Source organism: Bidens hawaiensis, unplaced genomic scaffold, assembly GCF_021521415.1.
Source record: "Bidens hawaiensis isolate Kalapana, Puna unplaced genomic scaffold, B.hawaiensis_p1.1 tig00011189_1, whole genome shotgun sequence".
In the NCBI taxonomy this organism is placed as follows: Eukaryota; Viridiplantae; Streptophyta; class Magnoliopsida; order Asterales; family Asteraceae; genus Bidens; species Bidens hawaiensis.
Genome location: NW_027491869.1, coordinates 630,555 through 649,449, shown reverse-complemented (window position 1 = coordinate 649,449; position 18,895 = coordinate 630,555). Strand labels below are relative to the sequence as shown.

Genomic DNA, 18,895 nt, shown 5'->3' with positions numbered 1-18,895 from the left:
TGTCTTTATGATAAATATTATTCGATGTTTTGAACAATAATCTTATATTTCTATTAAATATTTTCACACTTGTTTTCAAGATAAAACGTTTTTGCATCAACATGATAAAATATTTTATGCCTATTAGTATCATTTTTGACGTTAGCCTCGATGTTTATTATTATGTAATCGTTGTTTATGGTTTTGCCATTCTCGCATGTATAACGTGTGGCTATATTCGACAAGCCTCAACTGCCTGTCACGTATAATAGCCTAATTACCTTACAAATAAGTACAAAAAAAAATCATTTGTCAATTATAATAACCAATTAACAAGCATCTTCCATAAATAAGAAAACCCATACAGATACTAAACATCAAAGGCCCTCAACAAGTCACTCTATTACACTAAAGCTAAAAGAACAGCCTATCTTCCATAAGGGTGATACCGACCACCGCCACCATAACCACCCCTGCTTCCGTACGGTCCTCCCACTCCACCATAACCTGAACCAGCACCAGACTCGTAACCAGCACCAGACTCATAGCCACCACCACTTCCCGTACCACCATACCCTCCGTCACCTCCACCCCCTCCACGGCCATAACCACCAAGCCCACTCCCTCCATATCCACCACCGCCAAACGAGCTGAATCGACTATTGTACCCGCCAAGTGGTGGCTCACCGCCTCTGTAACCACCGTAATCACCTCCAAAATCACCATAACGACTACTGAATTCACCACCACCAGGTCCATATCCACCATAATCACCATATCTACTTGAAAGTCCTCCAAGTGAAGACCTATATGGAGGGCCATACTCACCACCACCACCTCCACCGTATCCGCCGCCATAACTATCGCCATACCCCCCATAACTATCACTATACCCACGCCCCCTCGGTTCACCACCATACGACATTGGTCCTGGATTTGATGACTTCTTTGGTTCTGCCTTCTTAATCTCCACCTACATCAACGGCAAACAGACCCGTTGTAAACAGGTAGAAAGATAAAATTTACTTGCAGACAAAGGCTTGTATGAAAGCATCATCATCATCATCATCATCATCATCATCATCATCGTACTCAGTATATCCCACCAATAGCAAAGCTATAGTAGGGTTTGAGGAGGGTAAGATGTAGGCAGCCTTACCTCTACCCCATAGGGATAGAGAGGCTGCTTCCGGTGAGACCCTCGGCTCGATAGTAGTTTTGCATCAAGCCTTGGACATAAGACACATAACACTCAACCATCGGGACACCGACCGATTGGTGCATGTACCCTTGTCTTTCGGCTATCAACGCCACCACATGATGCCTGATTAACCTTCCGCCACTTTTAACGTTATTTTCACGATATTGGTAAAAGGCTTGTATGAAAGCGAAAAATCCAAAATAACCAAACCCTCGTAGAAAACGACTGTTAGGTTTTATGTTCTAATAAAAAATGAATTTTGGTTCTGTAACAGTATTGCATGCAGTTAAAACCGAAGAAAACTGAACCAGACGGAATGTATGCATTTTCATGTTTAACTAAGGTGATGCAATTTATAACATAAGGGTGTCACTGAAACTAGAAAAACCGGTCCAAAACCAAAATAACCAAACACTAACAAAATCGACAGTTTGATTTACATATTTTCGAAAAAACCAAACTTTTTGTTCAGTTATGGTTTTGCATGTAATTAAAACCGAATACACCAAACCAAACAGCACTTATAGATTTTCACTTTTTATGTTAAATTTTGAGCATTTCGTAATAAGAATTTAATAAATAGTGAAACCCAAATGATTTAGCCCTAATATGAAATAATTATTTATTAATTAACAAAAACATTTAGACAAAATTCATTAGTTTGGACCATTGTTTTTCCAGCCCAAATAAAAAAACCAAATAAACCGAGTTCAAAAACTAAAAAACCGAAAATTTGGTTTTAGCACAAGACTCACCCATGCACACCCCAGTTTATAAAATATAACAAATATTTTAACCCAAATGTATAATGTTCAATTAATCATTAATTAACATAAAGAATTAGACCCTAACTGGTTGCATTGGATCATTTTTTTTTTGGCCCAAAAATTTCAATCCCAAATGGTAAAACCAAGAATACGGAAACAAGACCGAACCGAACCAAATCTCAAAAACCGAATAATTTTCAAGCCCTCAAAAACAGAATTTTCGATTTTTGCTTCGGTTTGAGCCCAAAACCGACCCATGCACACTCCTATTACAGAATGATCAAATAATATTTTAATGAAAAACACGCATTAAAGTCACTAACCTTTGTACCATTCATGTCAATCATATTTCCATCAACAAGAAGAGTATCAACAACTTGTTCACTATCAAAAACAATAAATCCAAATCCGCGAGAACGCTTAGTTGCATGATCTCTAATAATCTCACGCTCAACAACCTTCCCGTACTTTGAGAAGAAATCTTTGAACTCATCTACACATAAATAGCAAAGCAAAGAGGTTTGTTTATTAACTATTTAAAGAAAAGTAAACGTTTTTTTAATATTTAAATCTTCAAACGCTAACCTTTAGTAACTGATGTTGGAATCCCACCAACAAAAACCTTTTTTGTTTTGAAATCCTTTGAATCACCAGAACCTTTTGGAATAGTTCTCTTGATCTCAACCTGCACAACATTTATTCAAACATAGTTAGTGAAAAAAACATATCAATTTATTAAAATCAACATATTATTGCTAGCAAACCATGAACTGAATTAAAACTCACATAATACATTTAACTTAAAATATGAAATGGTTAGTATAGTCAAATAATTTAAAAAACAAAACAAACGACACACTGGACAAACAAATATAAACATTTACAAAAGCATATATTCACACAGACCTAAGCTGCTACAATTTTCAATTTTCAGAGTGAAATTAACTATAGTCGTCATCATAGGAAATGCATAACGACATATAGTCACACACATTCATCAAATCTTTTACACAACTCAAAACAGAAACAGCCTTTCATAAGACAACTAAAATGATAAAGTACAAATATCTATATTAAAAGACTCACAATATTATTGTTTAAAACCTATAGAATGTATGTGACCACACATATGGGCGAGAACAAGACAATAAATATTGTCAATATAATATAAAACTTTATAGGTAACAGATTAACAAGAATATAATGGATCAAAATATTAATTTTAGCGCAAAAACTAGTTCTATGGTTCTTTTGCATCATACATATGTATATAAAACCACAAAAGTTACTTCAGTGCTTCACAATTGTGTGAGGCCTTATCATACATTCATACTGAGAAGTCTAGTCAACCAAAACTTTAGGCTTTACAAACAATAAGATCTCAACTAGACTTTATATCCAACCGCCATCTATGCAAAATTGCCAAACTTGACTTCAAAAACACCATCGATGAAAGTTTTTTTTTAACATTCATGGAAGTTAATGCACTCTCTCCCTATCAACATTCACACACACAGACGCATTGTGCGTAGAGGGTGTGTGATGTGTACAGCCGGATAAAAACTCAATTTTCAAGCATCTTAATTAACTAACGGTATATACTTAATGAAACATATTGATTGTTTATCTAAAACAATTATTGCATAAAGCAGTCCATGAACTATTTACGTGACTAGGGGTGCAAACAAGTCGAGCTGCTCGCGAGCTACTCAAGCTCGGATTGATAAATAGCTCAAAATGAGCCGATCTTTTTCAAGCTTGAACCTCAAATAAAGTTTGTTTAGTTATCGAGCTCAAGTTGAGGCTTGCACAGGAAGCTCATCAGGCTCGTCAAGCCTTGTGTATTGTGTAAGTTTTGCATCTATTGAACTACTAAGCATTAATTTCACACTGCACAACCTAGCTCAAGCCTAGGCTCGAGTTTTATAAAAGGAGTTTTATAAAACAAGCCTATTTGTGACAATTGTTTCACTAGAAATAACGATTTTTAAATCAAAGTTACGCCAATCTTATTTAGTTTCAACTTTTCTTGAAATGCATAAACCTAAAATGAACTCACTTGTTTCCCATTGATAACATGGGTCTCGGCAATAACAGTATCAACAACGGAAGGATCGGCATAGGTAACAAAGCCGAAGCCCCTGGGTCGACCCGTTTGTCTATCCTTCATAATAACGAAGTCCGTAAGATCCCCATACTTGCCAAAATACTTTTCAAACGTATCTAAACACAGATACCAACAATTAACAATTAACTAACAATGGCATTTTGGTAAAAACCCACCAGATTATTAAGAGTTAAGACTAACCTAAAGTAGTATCTTTGGCTAAGCCTCCAATGAATATCTTCCTGTAACAACTGAGTGAAAAATATTAGAAATTTAGATGGTTAATTGTGTGTGAATTGAAAAGATTGAAGACGAACCCGGGACTAGCTCCGTCTCCGAAATCGGGTCGCTTGGAACCCATTAGATTTGATTTGATTTGATTGTTGAGGGTTTAAAGGTGTGTTCTTTAAGGGGTTTAGAACGAAGGAAGGAGAGGATTGTGAAGAGGTAGGGTTAGGGATCTGAGGGTGACTGCACATGAATAATAATCATAATAATTTATATATAATATATACAAAAGAAACCTCTTAAATGTGTCACGATGTGTTCGTTTTCTCTATTATGAAAGCTACTAGATTGCTTGATTTTTAAATGGATGTGTCTTATTGATTTAACCTAAATTCATAGGTACCAAAACCAGATAGCTTTTAAACGGGTTATAACATCTCATTAAATTAAAAATTAATATTACCAATTATTTGATATGAAAATTCTATAAAATAGGGATATAATAAAATTTAATATACAATTCAAAAAGAAAAAGATATTATTTATAATTAATAAACAATTTTATAGTAAAAAACATAAGCGGGTCATGGATCACCAAATCCAGATAGCTTTTAAACGGGTTATAACATATCATTTATTTATGAAACCCTTTCATCATCAAACCCTAAGTATATTATTAACTTTCTTACAATAAAGAAAATTAAAATCCAAAAAATAAATATTAAAAATAAAAAAATGTAAAACAACCATTCTCTCAAGCTAGCAGATTGTTTTATTTGTAAATGAAGGTTTCTCACGCATTTGACCCGATTCACGGGTAAAGGTCTCATCAAACCCAGATAGCTTTTAAATTGGTTATAACATCTCATTATATTAAAAATTAATCTAATAAAATATTTGATATGAAAATCTTATAAAATAGGGATATACTAAAAATTAATATCCTATTTTATTTATAAAAAGATATTATTTATAATTAAGAAACAATTTTATAATAAAGAAAATAAACGGGTAATGGGTATCACCAAACCCTGATGGTTTTTAAACCGGATTATAACATATCATTTATTTGTGAAACCATTTTATCATCAAACATTATTAATTATTAACTTTCTTACGATAAATAAAATTAAAATCCAAATATACATATATAATATTAAAAACGAATAATGTAAAACAACCCCCGTAATACGGGGGATAAAATCTAGTAGTAATAATAATCTATATCTATATTACTTAATAAGCAAAGGTTTTCCTTTGCCACATGTCCTCTTCCTACCCCATATTTATTCTCAAATGTCGCCTCCCTTCTGAATATTGGATCCCTTATACTAAAGTTATAACTCGAACAACAACATCTCCTCATCCTTCATCGTGATGTTTTAGTTTCAGAAACCCTAAACCATTGTTGCCCCTTTCCTAAACAGCTTGATCCTTCATTTGATCCCTCAAACCAGATGATGTGTTGTAAAACACACTTATTTTCCGCACCTTTTATCTACGTTATTGTATTATATTCTATGTATTTTAACTTGTTTTATATAGGTTTTACATAGTTTTAATTATCTTGTAGGTTATGGGTTAAAGAATGAAGAAACCGGACTTTTTGAGGAGCTTACGGGCCTTTTACGCATACGATTTCAAGAAACAACTCGAAGCCCGGCCCATATGCATCATGGAAGCTCAAGCCTTACAACAATATTATAATACAAAAAAGAAAAAAAAACCCTGGGGGGGGCAGCAGCTGCGATCGGCAGAAGTGGGCAGCAAGGAAAAAGAAAAGAAAAGCTAGGGTAAAGGAGTGTGGCGGCTAGGGAAGAAGAAGGCAAGAACCAAAGCTCGGGAACGATTCCGCATCAGTTTTTACAGCCAAGAGCAGCCCCAATTCATCCATATCCTTTCTTTTATAACATTGTTCATCAAACTTTAGTTTTCTTGTTTAATTGTTAATTTGTTTTGCAATTGCTTGAGAGATTGACTTGTTTATGATTATTGTTGATCATTGAATGATTGAATTGATGATTGAAATGGTTTATATGATGTGTTTATTGAGCATTCATGGCTATCCAAAAATTATGTTAGGCTAATCTTGTTGGTTCTACCTAGGAATGATGATTATTGTTAGAGTTTGATGAGTTTATTGGATTGTTTGATTGATAGACTTGAATTGTTATTGTAAAGTTTGATTTAGACATGAAATAGGTTGTGTTTAATGGCTGGAAATTTTGGTAATTCATTGCTTAAACTCCTTGCGTTGGTTGATTAGTTTTGTATTGATTGATCGGTGCTTGTTTGATTCTGGACTTTGTGTTTAGGGTTTGTTTGTGGTAGGCACAACTGTAGGGTTTTGTTGCATGAATTTGTGGTTAAAGTACAGCGGTTAAACACCTTCTTAGAGACCAAGAGGTGATAAGAAGTTAGGGTTGTCTCATTGCCTTTGCATGCTAGAATTAGAATTGCGCGAGAGCAAGTTCGTTTCTTGTCCGGTTTAGGTGTTTTGAGTGACTAGTTGATCTATTTTGGTTTAAGTTAGATTGTTCCTCTATCCTTGGTTGTGTAGTATTCATTACCATTAGGGTTGAGTGTTGGTGAGACCAGGAGGTGAGTCAACATTAGGACACGTTAACAATTGTTTTCTGGTTTGGTCGTTTTTGCCGATTAAGAGTAGTTAAGGTTTGTTGAGTGAGACCGAGAGGTAATCCAGTGAGCCTGAGCGATCCTTAGTCGTCATCTTTAGGAACTGGTGTCTTGATATCATCCAATCCATTTGCTTGTCAGACCTACAATTTGATTCAAACCTAGGTAGACGTTTTTCTCCATCCAAAGTCAACACAGTTAGTTCTCCGTTAAGTTTTCTATTTTTGGTAACTTTTGTCATTCAGTCCAGTTAGTCCAGTTAAATTATTAAAAAATCAAAATCAATTAAATATTATTCTTAGGTAGGTCTTGTCTAGGGTTAGTGATCATTAGCGTTTTTATGTGTCCTCGTGTTCGATATTCGGACTTCCTAGGTCTATACTACTTGCGATCGGTACACTTGCCGGTTGTGTTTGGTTTTAGGATTTTCGTTTTAAATTTAAAGCTTAGTTGTGGGGGTCATTCTTTTAGACATATCCGACGCACATAAAGTTTTTGGCTCCGTTGCCGGGGACACGGTTTTTAGGCGTTTTGAGAGCGACTCGAGTTAGGATTTACCTTGTGTGCTACTTGTAATTATTTTTTGTTTTGTTTTGCTTACTTATTAGAATAGTTTAGCTAATATTATTTCTTTTTACAGTTGTATGCGATATACTCGATCTCGTGGACCACCCGACACTGAAGGATTTCCTGAGCCAGAGAGAGAGTTTCATGAGAGACGTCGCACCATTTCACCATCGTCTAGTTCTTCATCCGTTGACTTCGACGATAGTGATAGGTTTATGGCCAAACCGAGGAGGACAGTTGCAGAACGGGCTCGTCCGGCCAATGCTGGCGCGAGATCCAGCATCGCACCACCCGTTATTGGAGTTGCTACAAACTGGTAGATTCTGTCGAACATTCTGAATATCATTTCTCATTTTGCTCAGTTTCACGGGTTGCTTCACGAGAACCCGCATTCTCATCTTACTCGCATCGTGCATATTTGCGACACTTTTCATCTTGCCGGCGTATCCGAAGACGCCGTTAAGCTCCGCGTCTTTCCGTTTTCACTTGTTGATCATGCGAGTCTGTGGCTCGAGTCCTTCCCACAGGGCTCTATAGCTACTTGGGCTGCCATGCAGACCCAATTTCTTGAGAAATATGATCCGCATCAGTTTTTACAGCTAAGAGCAGCCCCAATTCATCCATATCCTTTCTTTCATAACATTGTTCATCAAACTTTAATTTTCTTGTTCAATTGTTAATTTGTTTTGCAATTGTTTGAGAGATTGACTTGTTTATGATTATTGTTGATCATTGAATGATTGAATTGATGATTGAAATGGTTTATATGATGTGTTTATTGAGCATTCATGGCTGTCCAAAAATTATGCTAGGCTAATCTTGTTGGTTCTACTAGGAATGATGATTATTGTTAGAGTTTGATGAGTTTATTGGATTGTTTGATTGATAGACTTGAATTGTTATTGTAAAGTTTGATTTAGACATGAATTAGGTTATGTTTTATGGCTGGAAATTTTGGTAATTCATTGCTTAAACTCCTTGCGTTGGTTGATTAGTTTTGTATTGATTGATCGGTGCTTGTTTGATTCTAGACTTTGTGTTTAGGGTTTGTTTGCGGTAGGTACAACCGTAGGGTTTTGCTGCATGAATTTGTGGTTAAAGTACAGCGGTTAAACACCTTCTTAGAGACCGAGAGGTGATAAGAAGTTAGGGTTGTCTCATTACCTTTGCATGCTAGAAATAGAATTGCGCGAGAGCGAGTTCGTTTCTTGTCCGGTTTAGGTGTTTTGAGTGACTAGTTGATCTATTTTGGTTTGAGTTAGATTGTTCGTCTATCCTTGGTTGTGTAGTATCCATTACCATTAGGGTCGAGTGTTGGTGAGACCGAGAGGTGAGTCAGCATTAGGACACGTTAACAATTGTTTTCTGGTTTGGTCGTTTTAGCCGATTAAGAGTAGTTAAGGTTTGTTGAGTGAGACCAAGAGGTAATCCAGTGAGCCTGAGCGATCCTTAGTCGTGTCATCTTTAGGAACCGGTGTCTTGATATCATCCAATCCATTTGCTTGTTAGACCTACAATTTGTTTCAAACCTAGGTAGACGTTTTTCTCCATCCAAAGTCAACATAGTTAGTTCTCCATTAAGTTTTCTATTTTTGGTAACTTTTGTTAGTTAGTCCAGTTAAATTATTAAAAAATCAAAATCAATTAAATATTATTCTTAGGTAGGTCTTGTCTAGGGTTAGTGATCATTAGCGTTCTTACGTGTCCTCGTGTTCGATACTCAGACTTCCTAGGTCTATACTACTTGCGATTGGTATACTTGCCGGTTGTGTATGGTTTTAGGATTTTCGTTTTAAATTTAAAGCTTAGTTGTGAGGGTCATTCTTTTAGACATATCCGATGCACATCACCAGAAAAACCATATCATAATCCTAGCATCAATATGTTTCAGAAACCCAAACAAGCAGATTCTTATCACGCATCTGATCATCATCCACATATCCTTGATCCGCCGACGACTTAGGTATACAATTCTTTCTAATTGTTTGTTTTTCTGTGCCTTACATACAATTTTGTATATGTTTGCAGTTATGTTAGGGTTCCGATTTGAATTTTGTTTTTATGTTGATTTTGCCTTAATTGTTATCATTAGAGGAGATGCATCATTAATGAATTCGTTGTCTCCATGTTCAATTTAATTTAAACCTTAATTTTGCTTGTATGTTCAGTTTGTACAATTTTTTTCATATAATTTTGCTCTTATTAGTTCAAACACTTGGCGTGCATATACACATTTTAAGGAACATTGTGTAAAAATGATCATTCATTGGTGGAAAGTTTTATGTTTAAACAGCTTATGGAGTGGGGTTTGGTGTACAACATCTAATGAGTAAAATTTTCAAATATTAGCATGTTGAATCGTCGTCTTTATTCAAAGAACCATAATTATGCCGATGAAACTAAAGCGAACAATCACCCAAAGCAAGTAAATCTGAGGATGATCTTGAATGGATGAATCATATTATAGAATGCCCTATTTATCATCCTTCACTTGACGAGTTTGAATAACCGTTACAGCATATACAGCACGCCGCACCAGAAGCATCAAAATATGGCAAGTTTTTATTATTTTTTACTTTACTAAATTAATGATTACTTTATGGTGTTTTGAATTAAGTTAGCTGTGGATAAACGTACGCAAGATTTTTCCTCCTTTAATATCTCAATCGCTCTCCACATGTCTTAATAATTGAGCGTCTTCAAGTTAAAGGTATCAATTATCTTAATCGACCATCATCTTCAAGATTAAATGCATAAAACTAGCCATAATTTTTCTTTACAGCATGATTATACTCAATCATTAACATCGTTCGCCATCGATTCATAACTGGAATCATTTGGAAATCATCGTTGCAATTAGTTCATTAGATACCATCTTCAATATAAGATTTGTATCTACATGTCTTCATTATTGAGTGCTCGAATTAATATGGTTAGTTATTTCTACTCCCAAATCCTCGATTTTGATTAAATATTAATATATGATTTTAACATGTATTTGTTGGTTTTATGACTTTTGTCATCCAATGATATGAGGTAAGTTAATTGTCACGTTTTCCCAATATATTACGTCACATTTTATACTTTAACGGGCCAACTTAGTCGAAAACAAATCTAACTAATTATCATCTTCATATAACACCAGTTAGTTGTTAAACAGACCCTACATGCTTTTTAAGTCCTTTTGCAAGATTTGTATTCGGAAAAAAAATTACGCACAATAATTGTATATAAAACCAATTTACATTTGTGCATACACCATTTTTTTTAATAATCTGATTTACGTAAATATAGGATGCTCATCGGTTCTCTGGCCCCTTCACTTTTAAGTCAACTTCTTGATCTGATCAGTGTCGAATAACCACGACTCTCATTTAGATCAGCTCATTTTAATGTAAATGGGTCGACATTTCAACTATGTGTTCATGTATGTATTTAGATTTTTGAAAGAATGTTTGTTATTAATTTTACACTTCATGTATGTTTAATGTTTATGATACCGCCCTTTGTATTTGAAAGACTATGTGTTCATTTCAACTATGTTTAATGTTTATGATACCGCCCTTTGTATTTACACTTCATGTATTTAGATTTTTGAAAGAATGTTTGTTATTAATTTTAATAGGCTATTGATGTTGATGCGACAAACATGGAAATCGATTTTCTAACCTTTGAACAATGAATACCATGTTTTTTGTATTATTTAGGTAATTTTATTTAAGTTTCCTATCACTTAGCCATTTTATACAAATCATATAAAATTGTGTCGTATTCGTTTTATAACAAGTCAATCATTTAACTTGGCTTATTAGCCTCACAAACTCATATTTTGCTCTAATAAATGGTTCATCGTACTATGCTCATTATTCGAAAGCGTCATAATTGTATGTTTAATACTTGATGCAGATGGAAATAACAGGCTGGGTACCAACAAAATCATCTGAGACCAACAAAATCATCTGAGAATCATCTCTGGTTGCATAAAATGGGGCTCGCTTCAAGCATCACTCTTCACGAACTTGGCATCTCAAGACATGTAACAATTGTCAAATTTCAACAATAAATACCACAAGCTAGAGGCGCTACTGAAAATGGGCGAAGATTGAAGATGGTTTTACATAATGTTTAATTTATTTTTTTTCAATGCACAAGTAAACTCTTATCTCAAAATTTTTTTTTGAATTGAGGTGTCAAAATAGGTTGCTATGGATATCAGCCCAACTGGTTTCACAAACAGATGTCTTTTAGTGTTGTGATGGACCGGCTAATAATGAGACGGTCCATCTCATCTGAATTTAAAAAAATTATAGATTAGACCCTGGACTTTAAGTTTAATAGAATGACAATTTGGTCCTTCAACTTTCAAAGTTGGCAAATTTGGAAAAAAAATTGGGATATTACAAGCGTGCACTTACATTAGGTTATGACAAGTCCTTGAAACTTGGCTCTCATGCAAGCCTTGACGACACGTGACATACAACACATGCATGCTTCACACGTGGCATAAGGCAAAAACACTGAGGAGGCCCCGGTCTCGATTGCTAATGCCACTGGATGTATCTTTATCATACAAGAATATAATCTTGTGAGTTCTCTCACTTATAAGAAACTAATAGGTTTATCATTCTACCAATGTGGGGAAAACTCATTTTCCCATTTTACCGATGCTTAAATTCTCAAATACACAATTCAGAGTATCGATATCGTATTTATCTTTACTCTTTGGACACGCTAATAGTTAATTTATTAGTGATAAATACAAATAATTATTATTTTGTCCAATTTTTCCAACAGTGAAAACATCTTAACACATTAATTGAATCACGCAATGCTAATATATTAGGCCATTTAGAAGAAAATCACTAGCATAACAACAAATTTAAATGTATATTGGTTATTTTTTACATTTTAGTTTAACACCGTAAAATCATTCGAATCGATCATCAATTTGGTTTGTCGGTTGGTTTTCTTTTCTTACATTCGATCGGCCGGCTTAAAAATTTTGATACCACAACACCCAATTTAACTTGGGTTTATACCGAAATTGTACCAAACCAGACTGTAAACTCCATTTTTGACAACTTGTTTTTATTGCACTATTGAACAACTTGTTTTTGGTAGCTCACTAGTTTGTATTTTATGCATTATGTATAAGAGCGCAATAAAGGTAAACCGTGAAACAAAAAGCGAAACTAAACCTTTATTCTTTTAATTTAATTCGTTTTTAGTTTTAATGATTTGACTTTTTATACATATAACCGTTTTAAACAGTTTTGAGTTACGATTTAACCTAACAACTAGTATTGGGTGAGCAACATTGTTATTTATTAAGTAGGGCCGTAGGGGTGCAAACGAGCTAAGCCATTTGAGATCGACTTGTGAAAAATCTCAATCGAACCTGAGCTTAAAAGTAAGCTACTTTAACAAACAAGTCCGAGCTCCACTTATCGAGCCGACTCCTTAGCCTAAACAAGCCTGTTATTTATATAATTTTTATTATATATATATATATATATATATATATATATATATATATATATTACGAAAAATATATAAAAATATAAAAATTAATTAATAAATAGTAAACGAGCCGACCATGGGAATGGAATTAACAATAGAATGGAATGGATTATTACCATTCCATTATCTTGTTTGGTTAACCATGAAATGGAATGAGTCCAAAATTTACCAATTTTTACAAGGTTATCTGATTAAATTTATATTATAAAAATGAAATGGTGGCACGGAGAAAACGGTTGACACCGCGAAGATGTTGCAGGATGTGGTTCAGAGAAGTTTGAAGACGGGTTCGTCTTGTAGACCCTGAAATGAGGTGATTTTGACTAACCTTATTATAGGAATTGCAAAGTAAAATGAATGGCGATATTGTAATGGGAATATGATATGTGCAAACATGGCACCCTTTTTGACTTGTAAACTGATCGATGTAGCATATGCTTTGGGGTGAAGGATTCTTATTAACTAAATTAGCACACAAAGACACCATAAAAGTTCTTTTTGTGTGTTGTTTGTATATGCATACTTCATACTTGAGTAACAGTGTAAAATATATATATTCTGAAGAATGATAAAAGAGAAATTCTTTTTGAGTCTAAGACTGAGCTGTTGGTGTTGGTGTCTATTAGGTAGTGTTTGTTATGAAGGAATGGAAGGTGAAATTTAATAAGCCATTCCAAATGAATAGAAAAAAATATGTTTGGTTACCATGCATGAATGGAATGAAACTCCTTTCATTTTTAGGATTTTCATTCCTTTGGGTATGAGTGTTTTTTTTCCATTCCTTCAAGGAATGAAAAAGTCAAAAAGTCAACATCATTATTACTATTATAAAATTATTATTATTATTATTATTATTATTATCTAATTATAGTTATTATATTATCATTGTCGTTTTGTATATTATAATATAACTATTATTATATTAGAACTATTACTACATTATCAATATATTTTATTTTTAAATTAGATGAGTTAACATTTCACAACGCATATACAGTTTAACGATCTCGTTGTAGCATGAGGTCCTAAAAATACTTATTATGAATATTCATTTATTATTAATATTATTTATTTATTCTTTATTATTATTACTAATAACAATATTAATAATGATAAAGTGATTAATCATTCCATTCTTACATGGTAACCAAACATGACAATGGAATGGTAATGATCCATTTCATTCCTTTCTCCATTCCATTACCACGTCCATTCCATTCCCTCATCTATTCCATTAACCCGTACCAAACATACCCTTAGGGTGTAAACGGGCCGAGTCGAGTCCAATTTTGAGCTCTGTTCTTTTAACTCATGAGAAACCGAGTGTCTCGTGAGTAGTTTTCAAAACACAAGCTCAACTCTTTTTTCATTTATTGGATAATTTATATCACCTGAGCTTGATAAATATTCGGCTCATTTAGACTCGTGAACTTACTCGAGCTCAATAAGTGAGACCCGGGTTTAGACGCGTTTAATACACGAGCTTATTCTCAAGTTTAGGGTCAAGCTCGTTAAACCCGGCGTGATTTGGACTTTTAGTGAGCCCATCACAAAACAATTTATTAGCGACGCTGCTCATTTACACACACAGTCCATGTATTTATAGAGTTTCATGTGTACACTAAGGTGGAGCATAATACCTTAACCGAACACTTTAATGAGTGCTTCTCTGTTGGATTAAGGTCAGTTTTGGTCAGACTGGAACAAGTGGAGTTAGAAAGGCGGGCTGAGTATCACACTCGTTGGCGATTTAAGAACGGCACTGATGAAGATGGTTGGAGTGACTGACACACGAGGTAGTTATTTATAGACCATATGCCCACACAACTATTCTTGTTCTATCAATTTACTATTTTATTTTTGGGTTTCTTCAAGATTTGTGTTAAGTTAATGTAATAGACCAAATGCATTATCAAGCTGGAATCAAATCAATCAATAACTTTTAAAACAGATGATAACTAATGTCCATGTGATCAAGTGGCCATCATGCATTTTTGGCTATTATAATCTAGCTTATGAAGTTAGTAACCAGTTGTCTCCTCCAAAAAACCGGTTTCAAATCAAACCAGAAACCGATTCATCTCAAATCCTTAACCCGACCATACTCGGTCAGCACCCTTCGATACAAAATTGCTAAACATTCATACAACTATCAAACACAGAAACAACAAACATGAAACATCCAATGAAAGCTAACAGCTTCTCAGGTACACACGGCACCGGAAACCTTAAAACACAAAAAGCAACAAACGTCCAATGAAAACTCACAGTTTCTCAGGTACAAACAGCACCGGAAACCTTACACATTTACTATATACAAAGCGGGTAAATTTCAAGTCAACGACACCAACACTACTTACAACACCGGTCACTGAAAACCACCAAAAAAACGACGGCTAAACTACCAAAAACCAACCTCACATTGGGCAAGTATTCTCTTCAATCTCCTTCGGCACCATCATCTGGTTCCTGCAAAACGGGCACGTCACATTCCACAACTTCAACCATTTCTCCACACAAGTTTTATGAAACACATGCCCACACACGAGCCGGTTGATTTCCGCATTGGGGTCAAACTCAACCAAACAAACGGAGCACTCTTGTTTGGTTTGCCGACACCACGAGTCGTAAAGGAAAGACGGCGTTTGGCTTCTGAACTCCTCCATGTAAGTTTCGGAAGGGGTCCCTCTGCATTCAACCGATTCTGTTAATTCTGTTAACGTATCTTCGGCTGACGCTACGTGGATGCCGATCACGTGAAGGATTGAGCGCACGAGTTCTTTCATGATGGATATGGAGATGGCGGTGTTGACGAGAATGACGCATAGCACGCCTGCATCGGATGGGGTTTGGTATGGTGAAAGACCCATGATATTGTTCTTGTTAACCTGAATACATGACAAAGTTAATATCTTGATGTACTTGTAATCAGTCCGATTTTTACGGTTTAAAATTAATACCTTTTAACAGGCAAAAATCTTGAAATAAAATTTGATGTTCTTCAATTGATTTGGTCTGCAAAGGTGTCCAAAATCACAAGATTAGACACAATTAAATAGCAATTAGTTAATGGATTCATCAGATTTAAAGATTTTAATAAATGTTTTTTAGGACCTAAATTAGTTAAATTGGGGAAAGTAAATTAAATATCCAGATGGTTTTTTTTTTTATTGGGATACAGATTTGAAAGGAAATAACTAACTTAATTTGAATCTGATACTCAAAATTGGTTAAATTAGAGAAAAATAAGCATACACAAAAGGTGTGTAGATCAAAACAAATTAAAATATTAAAAGAAAGACTAGACTTTAATAAAAAATGAAAATAAATAAAGTTTGGAGAAGAGATCCAGATTCAAGAAACAAGAATACGATGAAATAAAGAAGTGAGATCTGTAAAGGAGAACGTAAGGAAGAGGTGGATAGGCATACCTAGAGGCAAAGCAGACAGAGTGAGGATGACTTGTGTTTGAATTGAAGTGGTGGTTAATGGTTTAATAGGAAGAAAAGAAAAGTGAGGAGAAGATAGGGGAACAAGGGTATGGATGAAAATGTGGTTTAAGTCATAGGGTTTGGATTATATTGTTGCTTTATTAAACGCGTAGTTTAATAAAAATTATAATTATATCTCAGTGTTATATTCATATTTTTAGCATTTTTTATGTTGTGTATTTATACTTTCAGTAAAAATAGTTTTTATAACACACAACTTATTTTACAGCATCTACATGTTTACGCTTCATAGTTTACAACATATGACTTCAGTAAATGATAACGTTTTAATTAATATGTCTTTTTTGTTTCACGGTATAAGTTAGAAATATTTGACATAACTTATATAATGTTTTAAATTGTTATTTTTCTTATTTGTCTTTGTATGCTGAATTCTTTTAATTAAAACAACAATGTGATACCTTATAAAAATAATACTGCTAGATTATCTGACGTTTACAATTTATTAAAATGCATATAACACACACGCATAGGCCTGTAAACGAACCGAACGTTCGGTGAACTATCATTAACCGTTCGGCGGGAAGTTCGTTTATGTTCGTTTATTTAATAAACGAACGAACATGAACAAAAAATTTGTGTTCATTTAATTAAACGAACGAACACGAACTCATGTTTCGTTCGTTCATTTATGTTCATGAACCTTCGTTTATGTTCGTTCATGTCTGTTTATTAATGTTCATTTATGTATTAATATTACGCACTGCTTGCGGTGCGCGCATATAATGTATATATGTGTGAACCCTCGGGTGGGCAAAAGTAAAATTGCACTAATTTTGACGTTATTTTACTAATCTCGTGAAAATAACGTTAAAAGTGGCGGAAGGTTAATCAGGCATCATGTGGTGGCGTTGATAGCCGAAAGACAAGGGCACATGCACCAATCAGCCGGTGTCCCGATGATTGAGTGCTATGTGCCTTATGTCCAAGGCTTGATGCAAAACTACTATCGAGCCGGGGGTCTCACCGGAAGCAGCCTCTCTATCCCTATGGGATAGAGGTAAGGCTGTCTACATCTTACCCTCCTCAGACCCTACCATAGCATTGCTATTGGTGGGATATACTGAGTACGATGATGATGATGATGATTATGTATTAATATTAATAGAAAATAATTAAATATTATCTCGATAGATTATTTGCTTAAAAATTTTATATTTGTTAATTTGTGTTCATTTAAGTGTTTTCATTTAAGTTCGTTTATACTTGTGTTCATTTACGTTTGTTCATACATGCTCGTTTATCTTTGTTCAGTTATGTTAGTTTAGGTTTTACATGCACACGCCGCGGGTCACTATCAGGCAACGGCGGGTTAAACCAGTCTCCACAGTCACACGCTCATTCCGACCCGGGCGCATCAGCAACTCCATCGCGGATAACTCACGGGTCGATGAACCAACTCCAATTACCGGAGGTCATTGGCGCACAACGAATTTTCAAATCCGGTAATCGCGGACTACTCGCGCGAGCCTGTGTACCAAGAAATCAATCATGGTGAGAAAGATGAACAAATGTTTTCCTTCACACCACAAACATTCAAGCAACTCAATATACAATTCGGAAGCAGCGATAATATGGGTTTTTAAAGGAATGAAATCAATTTAAAAGGGGGTTGCGGCGCAGCTTGTTGCCCGTTTTCCTACCACTTTATTGTAATCATTTTATAGTAAATTATATAAAACTTCGATTGTGATTAGACAATTCCTAACTTTCAGAATGGCCCCTTATGTATGGATCACGGTTACTATGGTCTTTTCAACAAAGATTTGAGTTCTTGACATTTTACCTCCATTGGGTTACTACAAATATAACAAGGATGCCTTCCTCAATCATATGGTGTCGGTTTCCGAAAAAAAAAAAGGTCTCGCGTCAGATGCATGGAATCTCCGTGGCCAAGTCCCGGAACGCTAACAATAGCACATGTTTACAAGTTCCTCAAGTAAGCGAATTATTTCACAAAGTTTTCTCAACAACCTCAAACTTTTCGCCTATATTGATTTTGTTTTGACAAACAAAATGAAAAGTATGAGTATATAAGATTGCATAAAATGGCACAAAAAATTATTTAGTGCTTATATTAATGCAAAATATATGGCTACGCGCCAAACACATAGGTTTGGGAATCCTTATAAACCCATACGGCTACGCGCCGAATACATAGGGTTGGAAATCCTCATAAACCCATACGGCTACGCGCCAAACTTTAAAGTTCGGGAATCCTTATAAACCCATATGGCAACGCGTCAAATACATAGGTTTGGGAATCCTTATAAACCCATACGGCTACGCGCCTAACTTATAAGTTGGGAATCCTTATAAACCCATACGGCTTTGCACCGAATACAAGGTCGGGCACGCTCCGCATACCGGACGCGCT

At 34.9% G+C, this 18,895-nt stretch overlaps 1 protein-coding gene and 1 pseudogene across 1 annotated transcript; both read right to left on the bottom strand.

Annotated features, from left to right (window-relative positions):
- Nucleotides 1-406: 406 nt before the first annotated feature.
- On the bottom strand, nucleotides 407-4,415 carry LOC143537439 (heterogeneous nuclear ribonucleoprotein 1-like). Its single transcript, XM_077031212.1, has 6 exons — nucleotides 4,372-4,415; nucleotides 4,256-4,296; nucleotides 4,007-4,170; nucleotides 2,533-2,632; nucleotides 2,271-2,440; nucleotides 407-952 (listed from the first exon to the last, which is right to left on the bottom strand). Exons 1-6 carry the CDS (start codon nucleotides 4,413-4,415, stop codon nucleotides 407-409), a joined length of 1,065 nt encoding a protein of 354 aa, XP_076887327.1.
- Nucleotides 4,416-15,423: 11,008 nt separating this feature from the next.
- Nucleotides 15,424-15,876, bottom strand: LOC143537437 (putative E3 ubiquitin-protein ligase XERICO pseudogene; annotated as a pseudogene).
- Nucleotides 15,877-18,895: the final 3,019 nt, after the last annotated feature.